General features: G+C 33.0%; 2 protein-coding genes across 4 annotated transcripts; both read left to right on the top strand.

The window, feature by feature from the left end:
* Positions 1-8,999: 8,999 nt before the first annotated feature.
* On the top strand, positions 9,000-15,305 carry LOC108196227 (phosphoenolpyruvate carboxykinase (ATP) 1). Its single transcript, XM_017363418.2, has 13 exons — positions 9,000-9,136; positions 9,221-9,484; positions 10,258-10,439; positions 10,527-10,680; positions 10,964-11,048; positions 12,510-12,610; positions 12,873-13,171; positions 13,328-13,501; positions 13,690-13,755; positions 14,091-14,269; positions 14,386-14,555; positions 14,631-14,799; positions 14,902-15,305. Exons 2-13 carry the CDS (start codon positions 9,237-9,239, stop codon positions 15,043-15,045), a joined length of 1,971 nt encoding a protein of 656 aa, XP_017218907.1. The 5' UTR covers positions 9,000-9,136; positions 9,221-9,236; the 3' UTR covers positions 15,046-15,305.
* Positions 15,306-16,529: 1,224 nt separating this feature from the next.
* LOC108196660 (uncharacterized) lies at positions 16,530-21,147 on the top strand. Of its 3 annotated transcripts, none has more exons than XM_017364054.2 (10): positions 16,530-16,872; positions 17,377-17,428; positions 17,509-17,735; positions 17,843-17,960; positions 18,593-18,670; positions 18,766-18,895; positions 18,996-19,552; positions 19,673-19,809; positions 20,028-20,114; positions 20,867-21,147. In XM_017364054.2, exons 2-10 carry the CDS (start codon positions 17,408-17,410, stop codon positions 20,970-20,972), a joined length of 1,461 nt encoding a protein of 486 aa, XP_017219543.2. In that variant the 5' UTR covers positions 16,530-16,872; positions 17,377-17,407; the 3' UTR covers positions 20,973-21,147. The 3 variants fall into 3 exon arrangements, with proteins under 3 accessions (XP_017219543.2, XP_063937558.1, XP_063937559.1); XM_064081488.1 differs by having other exon boundaries at positions 16,731-16,872; positions 18,602-18,670; XM_064081489.1 differs by lacking the exons at positions 16,530-16,872; positions 17,377-17,428 and having other exon boundaries at positions 17,503-17,735.

Here is a 21,147-nt window from a genome sequence, read left to right as displayed (position 1 = left end):
TTGTGTTTGAGGGGAGGGCGGCCCAAATTAATATTTATCTAAATAATAATAAATTTTCCAATTAGTATTATGTTTGACGGGAAAGCGGTTAAAATAATTTTTTATCTAAGTTATAATGTACTTTTTTATTAAAACGGAACCACGACTTAAAATAATTTTCATCCAATTCTAAACTTTAACTTTATCATAATTATAATAATTTTTTATTAGTATTGTGTTAGACGGTAAGGCGACTCAAACTAATATCTATATTATAATTTTTTGTTATTAGTATTGTGTTTGATAAGATGGCGACTCAAACTAATTTTTATCTATAGTATTATATTTAATTTTATCATAGTTATAATAATGATTGATTAATATTATTTTTGATGGAGGGCAGTTCAAACAATTTTATTTATTTATTAGTATTGTGTTTAACAGGCGGGTTAGTTAAACAAATTTTTACATTAATTATAATATTTTTTTTTATTAATGTTTAACGGGAACATGACTCAAAATAACTTTTATGAAATTATAATATTAATTCATATCAAAAATTATAAAAAAAATTCATCACACCGCCGCGAAGCGCAAATTAATAATATGTTTAACGAAAACATGACTCAAAATAACTTTTATACAATTATAATATTAATTTATATCAAAAATTATAAAAAAATTCATCGCGCCGCCGCGAAGCGCGGCTTTATCACTAGTATACTTATATAAAGGAGAAGCGAGGGGCGTGTAGGTGGCGCCTCTCACATTCTTTCGTTCTATTTTTCTAATTTTCTGGAATTTTTGGATGAAAAATATCAGAAATTAGAACTATTTTTTTTAGTTTCAGATATATTAGAAGCAAGTTTCAGAATCTGATTTTGTTTTATATTATTTATGGAATTATTTTAGATTATTTATGCAATATAGCAGTTTGAAAGTTTTAATCTGATTTTGTTTCAGATTATTTAATTATGGGAAAGAGTAGCACACAAGTTTCTCTGCACCTATAAACACCCCTGTAGGTTGTAGGATTTTGGATCATCTAAACACAACTTTCTCTCTCAATACCACAACCTACCTCTCTCTGGTGATAATTCTCTTGCTCGATTTCTAACTCGGTGGTGCCGTTCTTCTGCTGCAACGATAGTGAAGGCTGTTTATACGGTATTAAAAAAAATAAAGGTTGTTGCAAGCAAAGGTAATTATAGACCGCTATGTGGGAGTCGACAAATCCAAACACGAGAGAAGAATATAATCTTGACATGATTTTGATGGATGATATCAATACATTAACTATTAATGATGTATGTTTGTTGGTTATTGTATGTTTGTTGGTTATTCTTTTATAATATTTGTTTTTGTTCATCGGACATGTTTGTTGTTGTTAATTTTTATATGATTTACTTTGTATACGGGAAAATATTATTTAGGCATTATGTGTTTGGTCCGTTCACGCAACTTTTAAGTGACGGCTGTTTATACAGTATTAAAAAAATAAAAAGGTATTACAAGCAACAGTAGTTATAGACCGCTATCTAACGGATTTAAGTTAGATGTTTTTGTGCACAATCAATTCAAAAAAATTGAAGGAGAGTGACAATGTAAGAACATGATTACTTTTCAAAAAAAAAAAAACACAAATAAAATTAAGATTCGTCGTGCTTTAAATTTTTAATTACGTGTAGAAATTTATTTTCATTTTTTCACCATGAATTATAGTCCAATTTTCCAATTTTATATATTAGTACTGGTATTACATCAAGATTTTCATAATATAAAATTTATTTTATCCTACAAATATTAATTTTTAATCACTAATATACATTTTATAGACATCCACGGAAAATTATTGTATTATACAAATATTAATATTGAATCATTAATATAATTTTTATAGTCCGCCGCAACGCGCGGCTTCTCAACTAGTATGAACCTAGGCGAACATATCGTAAACTGTTAACTGCAATCTGCAAGTTCATTGTGAAACAAAAATTGAGATAAATAAATAACAGGTGTATTTTCAAATCATTTAACACATAAAATATTTAAGAAATTTTAATCTAAAAAATTAATAATAGATCACCTCATCTGGTCATCTCATCTCTGAAGCCAGTACTATCACAATGACCTTGCACTGTAACCGAATATTCAAAACTATGAGTTATATCAGTTGATATTATTCCCTTTATTTCATTTTAACTGTCATTTTTTAACTTGGCACAACTATTAAGATGTGTAATTATTAGTTTATACTATCATTAATGTAAGTTTTATTTTTCAATTTTGTCCATCAAACTACCATGGATAAATTTTAATGAGAGTTTCAAAGATAAGGGTATTGAGATAAAAAAAAAAATACACTTGTATTGAGAACAATGAACATAAGTAATTGTCTTGAAAATATAAATGTGACACTTAATTTAGAATTCAAACCCAGTCAAAAAACGACATTTAAAAAGGAATGGAGGGAGTAAGTATTTGTTTGTGAGTTATATCAATTGACTTTATAATAACAAATGTTGTTAAAATATGGTCAAATTTTGTTGCAAAAGACTAGCTTCTGCGATTTCCACCACACGGTCTCAGAATCGATGTGAATATACATGTGGTGCTTCGTATTTATTAGAAAGTAAATATTGAATATTTGAAAAAAAAAATTGTGTCCTTCAAAAAATTACTTTCTCTAAAATTTATTAGAAAACTTTCTTTAGCACTTTAAAATTTTCAAATAGAACGGTTCTCAATATGATATCAGAGCTTAATACGTAAAGGTCTCGAGTTTGACTCTCTTCAACCTTAAATATCTCATTATTGTCCAAAGATAGATCCCTCTAATACTCTAAAGTTCCAAAAATTTTAGATGGACCTGAATAGATGGTGTAAGATGTGATCTCTCGATTTTTTCGTATAGCAAGATCTCTCTGAAACCTGACCCATATAATTACTTACTAATACTACTAGAAAGTGAATTTTGACTGAGGGACGAAAAAATGGACAAATTTACTTAGTATCAGCACATTCCTTCCTTGTGCTCTTATCTTTTTTGTATTATATTTTTTCAGGGTACGCAAGTGGAAAAATATTGATAGCGGGACCTCTTATGGGTGTTTTATTAAAGAAGACATCTATTTTTAGTCTGTTTTATAATCGATGTAATTTTTGTAGGGCACTCTTTTTCCCCCTTGAGTTTTTTCCCATAGGGTTTTACTCTTGAGGGGTTTTAACGAGGCCCTTTTTTTGTGGGTTATTTCTTCTGACTTGAAAGGCTATGTTATCTAAACGTCCGGAGTATTTACATACTTTCGATTAGATGATATACCTTCTTGAACGAAGAAAACTCTGTCCATCCGGATTTGTAACTTTCGATTTGGTTTAATACAACCGTTTTTATGACAAAAAAAAAAAAAGCATTCATAAATTTTTTTATGTTTATTTGTCAGGTAGAAATCTGCAACTTACGAAAAGAATTCATCGCCAAATTGGCTAATGATCATGTGCGAATTTAAAACATTTTTTGTGGTTGACTAATAATTTGCTAGTAAAGTAGTAAACAAACAAATCAAGATTTTGGGAAACGTTTGCAATAGTTTCTTTCTGTTTATGGAAGTCACAAGTATTGTATTTATATTTACAATATTTTTTAATTTAATTATTAGGAAGAAGTTAATATTTAATTAAAATAAGTTATAATAACAATTATAACAACATACATGGTATATGAGATTCAAAAAATTTAATTAGTCAATAGAAAATATAAAAATGATCGACTGCAAATTAAAATTTTGATATAAGTATCGGTTAAATTTTAGAAAAAATATTAATATTTTAGATATTATTATATAAATTAGATATTATTTTATAATATTTTTCTGATCCGACGATTTGGATAAAAGTCTTACTATTATAATTAAATAGATCAAATTACAAACTTAGAGCATCTCCAACGGCGTTGGCTATAATCGCTGGCTAAATTGGACCTGTAAGACATTATGTAAAATTTGCTCAACCTGTAAGACATTTTGCTTCAATGGTATTGGCTATATTGGTTGGCTATAATTTAAAAATAGTATGTTATTAATATTTTAAATTGTTAAAATATAATATATCGGTTCAATATGGTAATAAATGATGTACAATCTTCGAACAGAATTTCTTACAGACCTGCAGAAGTTCGACAAATTTAGCCATCTATAGGAGATTGCCTAAATTTATAGACAACAGGTGAGCATGGTTGGAGTTGAGTTTTTGGAGTTGTTGGCTAAATTTTTTTATTTTAAATATGCCAACTCACCTTTTAGCCAAGGGCTTTAGATGGTTGGAGATGCTCTTAGAGCATATCCGACCATACAAACCCCTTAGCTAAAAAGTGAGTTGGCATTCCAAATATAAAAAATTTAGCCAACCTGTTGAAAAAATCATACTCCAACCATGTGAACCTGTTATCAATAATTTTAGCCAACCTCCTATGGATGACTATATTTGTCGAACATCTACAGGTATGTAAGAAATCTGTAGGATGATTGCATATCATTTATTATCATATTAAACTGATATATTCTATTTTAACAAACTAAAATATTAATAACATTCTATTTTTAAATTATAGCCAACCAATATAACCAATATCATTGAAGTACAAAGTCTTACAGGTTCAACAAATTTTACATAATGTCTTACAGGTTCAATTTAGCCAACAATTATAACCAACGCCGTTGCAGATGCGAAAGAAACTCGGTGAGGGGTGGACAACAGCGAACAATTTGACGATGTAGCATTATTTATCAAAATTATATTTTAGCTTCAAGGGTCATTTTTGCTACAGTACTGTAGATTGAACAGGTCCTCGCTGTGCAGGGGCTGGATACGCGATCCTCTGACTTTGGGCAATTAAGCAACTTTTATATTTTGCAAAGTCTTGGCCATGCGTGTCTTATCAGAAAACTATTTACCATGTCGTAACTATGCATTCCACATTTTATAAGGTCGTTGAAAAGTTTTGTAATTTCATAACTGAAGCGATAACATAAATACACAATACACTCACCTCGTTTATTTCAGAGGATGATTTATATTTACAAAAGGATCCCAAAAATTATTTGGAACAAAATTACAACGTATGATTGTTACGGAATAAAAAACAGTGCAGCTGAAAAACAGTGTTTGATAGAAAAGTTCATAGAAAATAAAACAAAATTTACGGGAGTAGCAATATTCCCTCTATTTCCGGGACAATTGCACATGTGCACGCAGGTATATTTTTTAAGATTTTATGCTAATATACACGTAAATACATGTCAACTTCCTTTATTTGTGTTATTTTATATCCTCCTCCATTATTTCCTTTCTTGCTAGCTGATTAGCCATTAACTGACATCTACACATATTAATCTAATTTAGTACGGAATAAATTTGGAACCAGTACGGAACCTGGCGATAGTTTTAAATTTTAATTGTCCAGTTGAGAGTCTTGAGACTAATCGAGATAAACACAGCACGTCATGCATACCTTGACATGCAAGTTGAACTTCTTATTTTATTAATCAAGATTTATAAGGATTAATTCTAATATCATGAAATATAATTTATACTAAATTATTATAATTAAATTGATACTTTCTAGTTTTATGAAATATTTTTGATCATTCTTGTATTATTCTTTTTTGTGTCATAATTTGAAGATAAAATAAACTAACTACCACACGTCTTTTCAAAGTCATTTTAGTGACATATTTTGAAGATAAAATTTGTTCACTTTCGAACTCTAGCCTCGTTACGTGACACAGGTTGGCGTGTTGCCTTGTGCAGTACATTCAAATTGGCGTTGTTATAATCACGGGCTATATTGGTGTTCGGCCGTTCGCTATAATAAATTGGACCTGTAAGACATTAGATATAATTTGCTGAACCTGTAAGAGCATCTCCAACGGCGTTGGGATAATAGTTGGCTAAATTGGACTTATAAAACATTATGTAAAATTTGCTGAACCTGTAAGACATTTTACTTCGATGTATTGACTATATTGGTTGACTATAATTTAAAAGTAGTATGTTATTAATATTTTGAATTGTTATAAATAGGATATATCACTTTAATATAGTGATAAGTGGTGTGTACTCTTTCTACATATTTTCTTACAGACGTGTAGCGGATCGACAAATATAGCCATCTATAGGAGGTTGGCTATAATTATTAAAAAAACAGGCGAGAATGGCTGGAGCGTGAATTTTTGAGTCCATTAACTATAATTTTTATTTTTGGTATGACAACTAGGATTTTAGCTAAGGGATCTTCATGGTTGGAGATGCTCCAAGAGCATCTCAAACAACGTTGGCTATAATCGTTGGCTAAATAACACATGTAAGAGATTATGTAAAATTTGCTGAACCTGTAAGACATTTTGCTTCAATGGTATTGGCTATATTGGTTTGCTATAATTTAAAAAGGGGTTAATTATCAAGTTGGTCACTGAAGTGGGCTTAATGTATCAAGTTGGTCACTGAACTCCAAACGGTATCAAGATGGTCACTAAAGTCACTATAAATATCAAACAAGTACCTTGAAATAAAAGTTCAAGTAGTAAAAATATTATTTATAAAATTTTACACATTATTTTTAAATGTTACCACAACCAACTAAAAGGTTATGATTTCTAGTATTTAAAATAATATATTTATATTTTATCAAGTTTATTTATTATTTATATTTTATTTTATAATTATTTTTTTGTTTTAATTAAAAATAAATAATAAATAAACTTGATAAAATCTAAATATATTATCATAAATATTAGAAGTCATAACCTTTTACTTGGCTTTGGTAATATTCAAAAATAATGTGTAAAACTTTATAAATAATACTTTTACTGCTTGAACTTATATTTTAAGGTACTTGTTTGATATTTATGGCCACTTCAGTGACCATCTTGATACCGTTTTGAGTTCAGTGACCAATTTGATACATTAAGCTCACTTCAGTGACCAAATAGATAATTAACCCATTTAAAAAGAGCATGTTATTAATATTTTAGATTGTTAAAATAGAATATATCAGCTCAATATGGTGATAAATGATGTGCAATATTCCTACAGATTTCTTACAGACCTGTAAAGGTTCAACAAATTTAGTCATCCATAGAAGGTTGACTAAAATTATAGATAACAGCTGGGCATGGTTGGAGTACGAATTTTTCGAGCTGTTGGCTAAATTTTTTTATTTTTAGAAAACCAACTCACCATTTAGCTACTTTTAATGATTGGAGATGCTCTAAGACATTGTGCTTCAATGATATTGGCCATAATTTAAAAATAGCATGTTATTAATATTCATATTGTTATAAATAGAATATATCAGTTAAATATGATAATAAATAATTTGTAATCAGCGGGAAGGAGGAAAATAAACTGAGGGAGATGGCGTGGAATTCACTACAGATCTGTAGTGGTTCGACAAATATAGCCACATCCATAGGGGACGACTATAATTATAGACAAGAGTTTGTTATGGTTGGAGTGTTTGTTTTTTGTCGGTATTGGCTGTAATTTTTAATTTTGGTAAGCCGGCTAGGCTTTTATTCCTAATTGAATACCATCAAATTTTTGAATACCATCAGATTTTATAGCATAATTAAAAATCCAATTGAATACTCTAAAATTTTAATAGATTTCAAACCATCTCTATCGAATACCTTCGGATATTATGAATGAAAAAAATAACTTAAAATCTCAATTGAATACATCCTCTTTAATTCCAGATTATCCAAATTGAATATAGGTGACAATGATAAGTTAAATCCTGATTAATCAAATAATCTAAATGATAAGACATAATCCAAATTGAATGTTACAAGATAATCTTGAATTTTGGCATTATCATCCTATTTAATAAGATGATTTAAATTAAATTGGATATTACTAAGATTTGAATGCATATTTTGAATCTAAATTAAACTTTCCTGTATTTTTTATAGATCCAACAAAATTCTAAACAATCCAATTGAATATATCGGATTCTATGAATGAAAAAATAATAATTTAAAATCTCAATTGAATATACCCTCTTTAATTTCAGATTATCCAAATTGAATATAGGTGACAATGATAAGTTAAATCCTGATTAATCAAATAATCTAAATGATAAGACATAATCCAAATTGAATGTTACAAGATAATCTTGAATTTTGGCATTATCATCCTATTTAATAAGATGATTTAGGGGCCGTTTGGGTGAGCATAAAATAAGTGCTTCTTGTTTAAAATAAATAAGTAGAGTAGAAGTTAGAAGCAAGATAAGACTTATAAGTGATTAAAGTGTTTGGGAAATAAGTAGAAGCCCTGAAACAAAAGTTAGCATTCCTAGCTTTTTATAAGTGCTTCTTGACTTATTACACAAACGGTATAAATAAGTGCTCCTAACTTATAATCCAGAAGCTGGACTTATAAGTCGTAAACAAACACCCACTTAAATTAAATTGGATATTACTAAGATTTGAATGCATATTTTGAATCTAAATTAAACTTTCCTGTATTTTTTATAAATCCAACAAAATTCTAAACAATCCAATTGAATATATCGGATTCTATGAATGAAAAAATAATAATTTAAAATCTCAATTGAATATACCCTCTTTAATTTCAGATTATCCAAATTGAATATAGGTGACAATGATAAGTTAAATCCTGATCAATCAGATAATCTAAAGGATAAGACATAATCCAAATCGAATGTTACAAGATAATCTTGAATTTTGGCATAATCATCCTAGTTAAAAAATGATTTAAATTAATTTGGATATTACTGAGAATTGAATGCATATTTTGAATCTAAATTAAGCATTCCTGTATCTTTTAAAAATCCAACAAAAATCTGAACAGTCCAATTGAATATATCCGTGGATAATAATAATATTATACCAAGCTATAAACGCGACCCTGAGAGGTAAAGGATTAACCATGGTTTGTTGCAGTCCAACCATGGTTAAAATGACCCCTTTAAAAAGGAGCCTCGGGACGTTCATTTCTCACATCACATTTTCTTGTCACGTTCCTACTCCATACCATCAGTTTGATGATCACAACTTCCGTTTAAGTTTTACTTTCGTCGTTGTTCTTGCTTTTTTTCCCCATCCTCAGTTCCGTTTCGAACTCGCAACCTCCGGTAACACCTCCTTTATTATTCACAATATTTTCTATATAAACCAACCATGTTACATGTCATAACACGTATTTCATATTTGTGCAGGTAAAATCGAGAAGAAATGGCTGCAAACGGGAACGGAAACGCAATGGGAAGGAACGGACTTCCCGTGATTCAGACCAGGCCTAACGGAATATGCCATGACGATAGCTCAGCTCCGGTGAAGGCGAACACGATAGACGAGCTTCATTCTCTCCAGAAGAAGAAATCAGCACCCACTACTCCCCTTACTGGGATCAGCAGTGATGGTACTGCTTTCTCCTTCGTTTCTGAAGAAGAACGCAAGGAGAAACAGCTCCAGTCCATCAGGTACTCGAGAACATGTGTCCCGTCTAATTTTTTTTTTTACAGTTTCTTACCGCTCTAAATAATACAAAATTATAGAAAAATTGTTAAAAAATTTGAAAATATATAAGAAATTTGCCCCATGGCCAGAGAACTCGTGAACATAATAACATCGTGGAACTGAACTGGAACAGAACGGACAAGACTTATTTTCCTGGAACGTGTTGTTATAAGAACAGGAAATTATACCGAAAATAAGTGATTGAATAAAATAATCACCGTATCCGAGTCCGGTCCCGAAAAGGTGGAGTAAGAGCAAGTCCAAGAGAAGCCCTATAACTTGTCTTAAGTTATAATTTAAGGCACTTGATGAAAAATGTTGATCCAAGAGTGTCCTAGTGATGCCTTATATCACTAGGACAACCTCTTCAAGCCCTATTAATAGGGCACCTCTCTCCTTGCCCTATCCAATATTTTAATATAAAATTTTATATCCACCCTCTTTCTCTCTCTACTTTATATTGTGTTTTAATGATGAAAGGAAGACTTTAATAATAAAATATTAAACATATATTGAAAATAAGGCACATTGTTGGAGTTGAACTTACATAACCATGTCCTAAATCACTAGGACATCATATTTTATATTATATTTGGGGCTCTAACTAGGACATTGTTGGACTTGCTCTAAATCATATGCGTGGAGTGTATCATAATAAAGAACTATTAAAAAATCATTCGGTATGAGTCAACATCACCCATAAATATTTTGTGTAATTGTATTTTGTTCGGTGCAGTAACTCATTGGCATCGCTGACGAGAGAAACGGGGCCGAAAGTGGTGAAAGGAGACCCCGCCAAGAGGACCGGAGAGACGCCGAAGGTGAGCCATCACCACCACTTCACCGTCACGCCAACCATCAGCGTCAGTGACAGCTCTCTCAAGTTCACCCATGTGCTCTACAATCTCTCCCCTGCTGGTAATTTTTGGTTTTAATATATTTGTTTTTTTTAATGTTTTTTTGGTGTTCAAAATTTTGTTGAGTTTATTGTTGTGGAACTTGCAGAGCTGTATGAGCAGGCTATTAAGTATGAGAAAGGGTCGTTCATCACGTCGAGTGGCGCGTTGGCCACACTCTCTGGTGCCAAGACTGGGCGTTCTCCGAAGGATAAGCGTGTCGTTAGGGATGAATCTACTGAGGATGATCTTTGGTGGGGAAAGTATGTCTTCACCTTTCTCTCTTACAATAGTTTATAATCGATAAATTAATAACTCACGATGAACTTGAATACTGTAAAGTGCTATGGATCCCAAATTCTGTCCCCAAATGACGTTGCAGACTAGATTTGGGAAAAAAATCGGGGAACATTTTTTGGTGTACTTAGCATTTTCATTACAGATATAGCGCATATTAATTCTCGATAAATTGATAACATTTGATGGTCCATAGACTATTAATTTATGGAGGTTTAAGTTTAATTATGTATGTAAATTCATGTACAGGGGTTCACCAAATATTGAAATGGATGAGCACACCTTCCTTGTGAACAGAGAAAGAGCTGTTGATTATCTGAATTCCTTGGACAAGGTATCTAATTCGGATACTCTATAACTTATGTGTTTCTTTAAACATATTATTTTCGATGAATATTTATATGCAGACACACTTGTTTAATCGCATAAATTCAAATATTCATATTCTCACATTCATGCTAAGAATTAGACAATATGTTCTGTGACGTAATTTTTTTCTGGTCACACCATTTTTGCATTAAAGCAAAGCAAATAGGACAGAGTCTGAGCATAAATATAGTAATCAATGTTCCAGAAATCGCTAGGCGTCCCAGGGCGGTCGGGGTACCTTCTAGCGATTAATCGGGAAATCGGGGATTAATCGGAAAGATTAATCGGAGCATTAATCGGACATATATTATTTTTAAATTATTATAATTAAACATAATTTAATGATTTTATCTACTTTTCACTACTAGCCGGTAAACAATATAATATCATATATTGAAATTAAATACTTGATACATGTAATACAAAATCATTGATTAAACAAATATATACCAACCACTATCTTATAAATAATGTAAGAAATATTAAATAAAATTAATCATTTTACTTGTTTTATAGGATATTAAGTTAAGTACAAGTAAATACTTAATTTTTTATAATAAAATCATAATTTTCGATTTTATTTATTAAAAATCTTTTTTTTTTGTTATTGGCCGCCTGGACCGCCTAGGCGGTATGTGGACCGCCTAGGACCGATTTTTGTAAAAAAACGCCTAATTCACCGCCTAGCACCGAATCGGGGCGTTTCGGGGCCGCCTAGCGCCTAGGCACCGCCTAGGCGGCCGCCTAGACCGATTTTTAGAACACTGATAGTAATACAGTAGTACCCACCTCAACCATATCCTCAATCCGATAAGGATTGATGTAAAAGTCCAATTTAGCCTGTTCAGTTTGTGATAATGTCAATTTTTTTCTCAAGGAAAAGGCTAAATATAATGATATCTGTTTTTGTCCATTTTTGCATACTCTGCCCTTGGATCCATGAGAAAGGGTGCAATTTGGTCTAGTCAGGGATTATATTATCTTATTCTGCTCCATTCTTGCCATGATATATGTTGTCATATAGCATTAACAATATAGGAGTATTATCTCGTCATATAATTTTAGGCTAATAATTTAGTGCAGAGCTACATATACATTTACCCGCAGTAGATTGTAGTATTAGGTGTTACGGTCTTTTGTGGAGCTACTACTATGGCAGTGAGATGAGGAGTGGTAAATAATGTTGTGTGTTTATATGAGGTGAATTGTGCATAACCAAAATGTTGTTCGTCATTTTTAATTTCTGTGAAGCTCATATGAATAGTATTAAACTATGATGCGAAAAGGAATATATTCTTGCATCTTTTTATCGATCACTACTACTTATGCTTGAACTCTAACTGCAACAATTTAGTAATGTGAAAGCTGATATCTCTACTGTATTTAGAGTGCTAATCAATCTGTCTCAATATCAATGACTTTTTAGGTCTTTGTCAATGATCAATTTCTGAACTGGGATCCAGAGCACCGAATCAAAGTCCGGATAGTGTCTGCCAGAGCTTACCATTCGTTGTTTATGCATAACATGTAAGTAGACTGAACAAAATGTTGAATTTTATAAACATGTTGTTTTCTTATAGGCTTATAGCCTTGCCCCAAGATCTATGGTTCTAAGCCCGCCAGATAAGTATTTTTAACGTTGACATCATCTTAATTGTCAATCTTGAGTATCGTACTTCCTTGATGTAAAATTTGTTAAACAAAGTAAGACATAATTTGGTCATAACAAGCTAAGCATTATGATGGTGTATTAGTTCAATGTACAATACGATAACTGAGTGGGTGGCAGGTGTATCCGACCTACACCCGAAGAGCTGGAGAATTTCGGTACTCCGGACTTCACTATTTATAATGCTGGACAGTTTCCGTGTAACCGTTACACACATTACATGACATCTTCTACTAGCATAGATTTAAACCTTGGTAGAAGAGAAATGGTCATCCTCGGCACACAGTACGCCGGGGAAATGAAGAAAGGTCTTTTCAGTGTAATGCATTATCTCATGCCTAAGCGTCAAATACTCTCACTTCATTCTGGCTGCAATATGGGCAAAAGTGGAGACGTTGCCCTCTTCTTTGGATTGTCAGGTAAAGTACCATCGGATTGTTATTCCGATGTGGCTCTAACCCTGGCCTAATGATATGTCTCTTTAACCCTATATGTGCTTTTCTTGTTTGGGGGTAGACTATTATGTGGCTTGTTTTTTGCTTGCAATGTTTTGATGAGTCATAATTGTTCTTTAGGTACTGGTAAGACAACTCTTTCTACTGACCACAATCGGTATCTGATTGGAGACGATGAACACTGTTGGAGTGACAATGGTGTATCAAACATAGAAGGTGGTTGTTATGCGAAGTGCATTGATCTCTCTCGGGAGAAGGAGCCTGATATTTGGAATGCTATCAAGTTTGGAACTGGTACATTCCTAGTCATCTTAATTGTTAGCTTATCATTCTAGTAAAAAGTTCAGTATTTAGTGACGGGAAATCTCCATAGTACAATTATAACAAAAAGCAAAGTATTAGAAGCTCATTATCTTGTTTAAACTGATTATATCGAAGTTAATGCACTGATGGCCTCTAATGTTTTGTGCCTCTTCTTGCAGTGTTGGAAAATGTTGTATTTGATGAACACACAAGAGAGGTAGAATTTGAAGAGAAATCAGTTACAGGTAATAGTTTTAACCAGCGTTTCAATTACGTGTTATATGGCAATATTAAGTCAAGGGAGCATAATTCTTCTGATAGAGAATACTGATGAGAATGGTATATTACAGTTCCAATAGTAATGAGACATGTAACAACATATATTTGAGCAAGAAATACTTAATTTCAGTGAGCAGATGCTTGTTGTCAAAAGTGAAGTATTTTACATAGACTTTTGGGAAATAAATTTGACTTTTACAATTAGATGACAGCGTTTAAATTTGTCTCTCCCTTTTTCCTTCTGATATGTCTCTTGCTGCAAGTCATGACGTTGCTTATCCATCTTATATTTTAAATGCAGAAAACACTCGCGCTGCCTATCCTATTGAGTACATCCCAAATGCTAAGATCCCATGTGTTGGTCCACATCCTAAGAATGTCATACTTTTAGCATGTGATGCATTTGGTGTTCTTCCTCCAGTGAGCAAGCTAAACATGGCTCAAACCATGTACCATTTCATCAGTGGCTACACCGCTCTGGTTCGTATATCACCTTGGGGAACTACAAACTTTTGCTTTCAATGCAGATACGAAGTATTCTTCTTAATCCTGATTTTGAACAGCCTTTAATCACATTGTGTTTGATCAACTTATAGGTGGCTGGTACTGTAGAGGGTGTGAAGGAGCCCCAGGCAACATTCTCAGCTTGCTATGGTGCAGCGTTTATTATGTTACATCCTACAAAATATGCTGCAATGCTAGCTACAAAAATGGAAAAACATGGAGCAACAGGATGGCTCGTTAACACTGGATGGTCAGGTGGAAGGTATGAAGAGTAAATAGCAATTATTATGCTGCACTTGGATTTAAACTGCTGCTAAAATATATTTCAATGTTGCAGCTACGGCATGGGGAAACGTATGAAGCTGGCATACACTAGAAAAATCATCGACGCTATACATTCTGGTAGCCTTTTGGATGCTACTTACAAAAAAACTGATGTTTTTGGATTAGATATCCCAACTGAAGTTGAGGGCGTGCCATCGGAAATCCTGGATCCTGTGAACACTGTTAGTACTCTGATCCTCTGAATATTTTCAGCACTCATCCAATATTATGTTGTGAATATGTGTTTCATTATTATAACAATGTGAATTGTTTTTTGAATGCAGTGGTCGGATAAGAAGGCCTACAAGGAAACACTTCTGAAGCTGGCTGGCCTGTTCAAGAAGAACTTTGAGGTGTTTACCAGCCACAAGATTGGCAAGGACAACAAGCTCACCGAGGAGATCCTCGCTGCTGGTCCTGTCTTCTGAACTTCTGCAGAAGAAGATGAAAGAAAAGAGCTGAATTGAATCCGCAATGTGGAATTAAATTGCTTAAAATAAGTTAATGGCTAGATGTAGTGTAATATTTGTACTGTTCAGTTCAAGCTCTTGCAGTTGCTAATATCTGTTTTACTTCCCTCCAGATACTTTAGAATATGTGAAATCTGTGAGTAGGGTGCATAACAAATTGGTTCCCGGTTCTGTTTGCTGTTATTTCAAAGAGTAATGAAAACATATTCTTGATTTCAGGTCAATAGTTTCAACAGAAATCAGTAGGAGTCTGTTTTTATAATTTTTGTTTTTTAAAATACGGCTTCTCCTTGCAACTCTAGTTTTATATTTTTTCTTTACTTTTGTAGTTTTGTTTTAGAAACACACACTTTGATCCAAAAAATTTGTCACAAAAAGTTTTCTCGACTCCGTCTCCTCATCAATCCTATCATTATAAACACACACTATTTATATTTTACTAATTCTTCTTTTTCTAATTTTTTTCATTTAATTCTATTTTCAAATTGTAACTTCCGCCTAATCATACTAATTTCAAACTAACCTTAGCTAAATTTTTTGCACAATTTTTATATATACAGTTTTGTATAATATTTCAATATATTTTAGTTAGTCGAATAAAAAATCATATCATATATGAGATTGTTGACTTAAGAGCGAAATAAGAAAATTCATGATTATTTGTGTTATAAGGTTTGGATTTTGTTTCAAGAATTAATTCTTAAAACTAAAATCAGTGAGACTCGAGTAAATTTGTAATGTATTGAGTGAGGCGTGGAGTCATGTTAGAGGGTACTATCATATTTTTCTAATTTTTATTTAATTTTATGATTATTATTTTATGATTACCCGTTAATATATTCCGGCTTAGATCATTTCAGTTCTTATTTCGTTGTAGTTAAATCCCGTCTCTGTCTTTCTCTGCAATGGATTCTCAACTTTTAGCAGCTTTGCCCTCTTGAAATTTGCGTTCCCCGTGATAATATTTTTATTTAATAAAAAGTTGATATTAATTTTAATGATATGAATATAAATAAGATATATAAATATTAATTTTGATGATATAAATATAAAATAATATAGAGGCTATACATAAATAATAACATGAACATAATTTATAAATTTACTATAATATAATGTGATTTGTATATATTTAACACAGTATTTTATTTCAAAATTAAATTATGATACCTAAAATCCATTTCGTGGACAAAAATTTTCATGCGAAAGGAAGGGCACAAAGTCCATGAATTTTCCAATTCACAGTGAAGGCGGTTAAATTAAATTAAAACTCAAAAAATAAAGCTATATATAAAAGGCAAATCTACGAGTCTAAATAGTAGCCCCTCCACAATTTTTTCCCTTCCCTACAAAAAACAAACCAAGAAGAACGTAGAAAATAATGCCCACCAGTCCACAACAAACGCACTTAAATAACAACATGCATCATCAGCACCCGCGTGGCTCGAACCCACGGCTCACAAGGCTCGAGCCATGGTCAAGACCAACGCACACAACCGAGCCACCCTCATTATATACTTCACCCCCCGCGCACGTTAGCACTCCTCACTTGTTTTCTCTCTCTCTATCTCTCGGGGCTTCCGTTTCTTCTATACGCCCTTGCCCTATTATATCTATACATACACCTATACATACACATCAATTGCGCCCCCTTTATATCCACACAATCCCTATCTTGAACCTTCAGATCTCTCTGCTTTTCTTCTTTTTCTCCGTCTTTTTCGGAGCTTCGCTGGTGAAAACCGCTCCGATCGATCCGATTTTCTCGCGCAGCGATTCGGTCAGGTAATTTCCGTCGATTTGATTGATTTTCTTTGTTTTTGTGTGATTTTGAGTTGAATCGGTGAGTTTGTGATTGGTTTTGAATGTTTTCGCACATCTGAGTCGAATTTAATTTGTGAAGATTGGGGGTTTTGATTAATTAGAGCTTTTTTGTATTTATCGATTTCGGTATTCAAGACTTTATGCAAAATCTTTGCGAGAAAATCTTGTTTTTGTTGTTGGGAGGTCGATTTTTGGGGTTATTACGGTTTGTGCATCTCCTTCGATTGAAAGTTTTGGAATTAATTGAAATTAGTGATTTTTTGGCCTGTTGTTTTTGAAGATTGGGTACGGGTTCTCATGTTTTCCAGGTGTTTTTTTTGTTTGGCCGTCTTTGTCCTAAAATTGAATTGGTTTGTTGAATCGAGAAATTTTGGTTGATTTGATTGTTTTGTACCTGGATTTGTAGAAATATTATATTGAATTGCGGTTTGATTTTAATTTGCCTTTTGTTTTTCTTTAAAACAGTTGCTGAAGAATCTTTGATCAGAGTTTGAAGATGGCTATGCGGGGTAGAGATGTAAGCATATAAGGATTTCATATGGTTTTTGAGCATTTTTTGATTGTAAAAGCCTTTACTCAGAGCTTTTGTTCATGCAGGAATATGAAGATTTGGATGAATATGAAGATGAGTATGAAGATGAAGAAGACCAAGAGGATGCTGAGGAGGAATATGAAGATGAGGTTCACCAGCCGACAGAACAAGAACTGGAATACCTTGAGTTGCGGCAAAAATTAAAAGAATCTATAAGGAAGCAGATGAAGAAGGACCCTAGTTCTTCAATTGCCAACTCCCGTGAAAAGAAGAGTTCTTTGCCATATAGCAAGTGAGTTTTTTTTGGCTGATAAAATAGGGCAAAATGCCATTTTTCTGTTGGGGTTAATGATTATCAAAAATCCTGTGTTTTATGTTTCTATCATTTATCTTATGCAGTTTTGGATCCTTCTTCGGGCCTTCACAGCCCGTCATAGCACAAAGAGTAATCGAAGAAAGCAAGTCCTTACTGGAAAATCCACAACTGGCAGAAAGTATATCCAAACCTAAACTTAGTGTAAGCATCAAAATCTTTTAATACCCGGTATTTCTATATAATCTGACATGAACATGACTTTTTGATATTCTTTACTGGAACTCATGTATGATTTGTCATGGATCTAAGATATGTAAATCACATGAATGTCTCTGTATCAGCATTTTTCATTAGAAATTAACATTGACAAATAACAAATAATTGTCTATCTGGTACCATATACAAAGATCATCTGTTTGAATCTCTTTGCAGCTGTCACTGTGTAATTTAAAAACACATATACCTAACCATTGAACTAGACGTGCATATGATCTTGAACAGAGTTATATGAACCAGATAGAAATCAAATCTGTGATACTAAGAATATAGTAGATGTTACATCCATTCACTTCATAATTAGTATAGAATTTATGAAAATATTTTGGGTATATATCAGTACATTGTGAAATGAAGACTTTAACAGTTATCTTTTCCTAGAAAATTCTGTTCCATTTTATTATGTTTTCAATAATTTATGTGGGTAATTTAAATGGACACATGATACACTACTACCGTGAAAATTGCCTAATCACCTACTATACTAGCTGTTGTCCGAAATGGACTGTAGTTTATTTGTTTTAAAAGGTGTATCATTTTATATTTAATGTTTGCAGAACCATAAGGTCCATGCTTCAGCCTCCTCAGGATCCAGTTCTCGATTGAATGGTCACCCAACTAAAACGAATAAAGTGGTATTGTTTATTTTCGCAAAAATACTCTGTGATTACACTATATGTTGTTAACATTGGTAGGTAGCTAAAGGAGGTTCTTTTGAATGGTTTTGTAGATGCAGACTCAAACTAAAGTCCAGATGCTAAAGAATACCAGGGACTACTCGTTTCTATTGTCGGATGATGCAGAAATTCCAGCTCCTAAGAAAGAGCCACATTCTCGAAATGTCTCTCTTTCAAGACCTGGTGTGTTGCTGCTTAAGCATCTATCTGTTTTTTTCTTTAGCAACCTGAATATGATATTTTCATTGAGGAAACTTATACAGGTTTTTTGGTAATATTGAAGAGGGAAGATCAGCTCAACTGCCACTTAAGAGCAAGGAGTTCTCAAGTAACAATGGGAAGAAGGTTCTTAATTCTGGTGAGGGATCAAGAGCTGTGCCTTCTGACAAGCAGATGAAGCCTAGAGGGCCTCACAGTTCGTCCTCTGCTGGCAAGCCAACAACATCAATGGATTATCGTAAGCAGAACGGTAGTAATAATGGAATGGATTATCGTAAGCAAAACGGTAGTAATAATGGAATGGATTATCGTAAGCAGAATGGTAGTAATAATGGAATGGATTATCGTAAGCAGAATGGTAGTAATAATGGGATAGGACCTGGGCGGCCTCAATTGTCGAGACCTCAAATGCCAAAAAGTTTACCCCCTAAGACTTACAATAATTCTTCAGAGAGAAAAAGTGCCCCACCAAGTGCAAAGAATGCCTCCCCTGTTATGCACAAGCCTAATGTTTCCAGATCTCAGCAATCTGCCCAAAAACAAACCTTGGACCGAAGGAGGGAGTTGCAAGAATCTCTCAAGGGAAAACCGACTTCAAGGCAACCGGTGTCCAGACCTCAGGCATGATTTCTTACCTGCTGTCACAATTTTATATATCCTCAGGGTTCAGTCTTTTTTCAGATCTGTCTATTGAAATAGAGCTGTATGTAAATTACTTCTAATGTTTGTGTTGTTCCACAGATCAAACAGCCACCAGCTAAGGGGCCCTCTCGCGTCACTTCGCAACAGGAGAACCGGAAAAAAAGACCTGCAAGAAAGCATCCTGATGAAGACGCTGAAGACGTTGAAGCTATCAGTATGATCAGAAAAATGTTCGGGTAATTATGACGTTTCATCAACTCTTGTCATTTGCCTATTTCTAGTAGTTTATTAAGCTTGGGGTGATTTATAGCAACGTGGAGTCATATACGTATAGTTACTTATTGCATCTTTGTTCCTACTAAGCTGTGAAGATTGCAACTCGTATTGATTTCTGTTGGTGTTAATAACCTATATCTGTGACCATAGGTAACTTAATGTCATGTATTTTCTGCAGATATAATCCCAGAAAATATGCTGATGTTGATGACGACAGTGACATGGAGGCTAATTTTGATGACATTTTGAAGGAGGAGAGACGCAGGTTAGTATATACTGCCTTTTGTAAATTATTACGTGTTCATTATACGTGTGCATTTTCTGTTTTCCTTTTTTCAGAAAAATTTGTGAAGCTAAGTATACATATTAACAATATACAATACAATGTGTGCATAGTAAATTTTAATTGAACATCTTGATAGAAATTATAGTTTGCTGTGTTTCAGTTTTAATTTGACCTTTTCATTATTGAACATTTGAAATGATTTATCTTGTTTTGTACACTTCACTCTTATTAGACCTTTAATTAGAACTCAAGAAATGAGGCAACGTGTTTTCCACATTTTTATGCTGGTACTATGAGTATATATGTTATTGAACATTGAGTTTTCTGGTTCAGCAGTTCAAATTTTAGCCATTCAAATAGTGCAATCTACAATTTTTTTGGGGTTGTCAGTCTTGCCTGAAAATTATAAAACATGTCATAATCAAATCTATGATCAGGAAATGTGAGGAACACATTAGAATTTAGAAGCAGAATTTTTAAATGAATGGAGGAAGAGCGTGTGAATATAACAAAATTATCTTTGTTATACTACTTGCGTTAATATGAGAATTGTTGTTGCCAAGTCTTGAAATACATTTCGGCGGGATATATGTCTGACAAGAAATGGTTTGCATCGGTGGTAGTGTAGTAGAAAATAGAAATATTATTAGCTTCGGTTTTAATTGGTTTATCCATTCAAGTGTTGATTTATCACTATCAATTGCTAACCCATTAACAATGTTGTTCTCCAGTGCCAAAATTGCAGCGCGAGAAGATGAGGAAGAACTGCGGAAGCTTGAGGAAGAAGAGAGGAGACAGAGGATGAGAAAAGAAGCAAAAAAGCGTAAGCTTAGCTGATGATTTTGCTATTAGCTATTTACAATAGAAATCTGCTGACTGTAATGGGAGGAGAGGTTGTGGGTCATTCTGACTGCCTTTAGTCACCCACTTGTTCCCCTGTCTTTCAATGTGATTACTTTTTGGTTTCACTTGGTTACCATTTATACAATGGCCCATACTTTTTCTTTTTTCA

The sequence above is a fragment of the Daucus carota genome, chromosome 7, assembly GCF_001625215.2.
Source record: "Daucus carota subsp. sativus chromosome 7, DH1 v3.0, whole genome shotgun sequence".
In the NCBI taxonomy this organism is placed as follows: domain Eukaryota; kingdom Viridiplantae; phylum Streptophyta; class Magnoliopsida; order Apiales; family Apiaceae; genus Daucus; species Daucus carota.
Note: the sequence above shows the minus strand (reverse complement) of the source record. Positions and strands in the feature narration are given on the sequence as shown.

Excerpts from the sequence above, each read along its gene's own strand:
- LOC108196660 (XM_017364054.2), top strand. The coding sequence starts at position 17,408 with ATGGCTATGCGGGGTAGAGAT. Across the intron at positions 17,961-18,592 it reads TATCCAAACCTAAACTTAGT|AACCATAAGGTCCATGCTTC; the intron begins GTAAGCATCAAA and ends TAATGTTTGCAG. Across the intron at positions 20,115-20,866 it reads TTGAAGGAGGAGAGACGCAG|TGCCAAAATTGCAGCGCGAG; the intron begins GTTAGTATATAC and ends GTTGTTCTCCAG.
- LOC108196227 (XM_017363418.2), top strand. The coding sequence starts at position 9,237 with ATGGCTGCAAACGGGAACGGAAACGCAATGGGAAGGAACGGACTTCCC. Across the intron at positions 10,440-10,526 it reads CTACAATCTCTCCCCTGCTG|AGCTGTATGAGCAGGCTATT; the intron begins GTAATTTTTGGT and ends TGGAACTTGCAG. Across the intron at positions 12,611-12,872 it reads TCGTTGTTTATGCATAACAT|GTGTATCCGACCTACACCCG; the intron begins GTAAGTAGACTG and ends AGTGGGTGGCAG.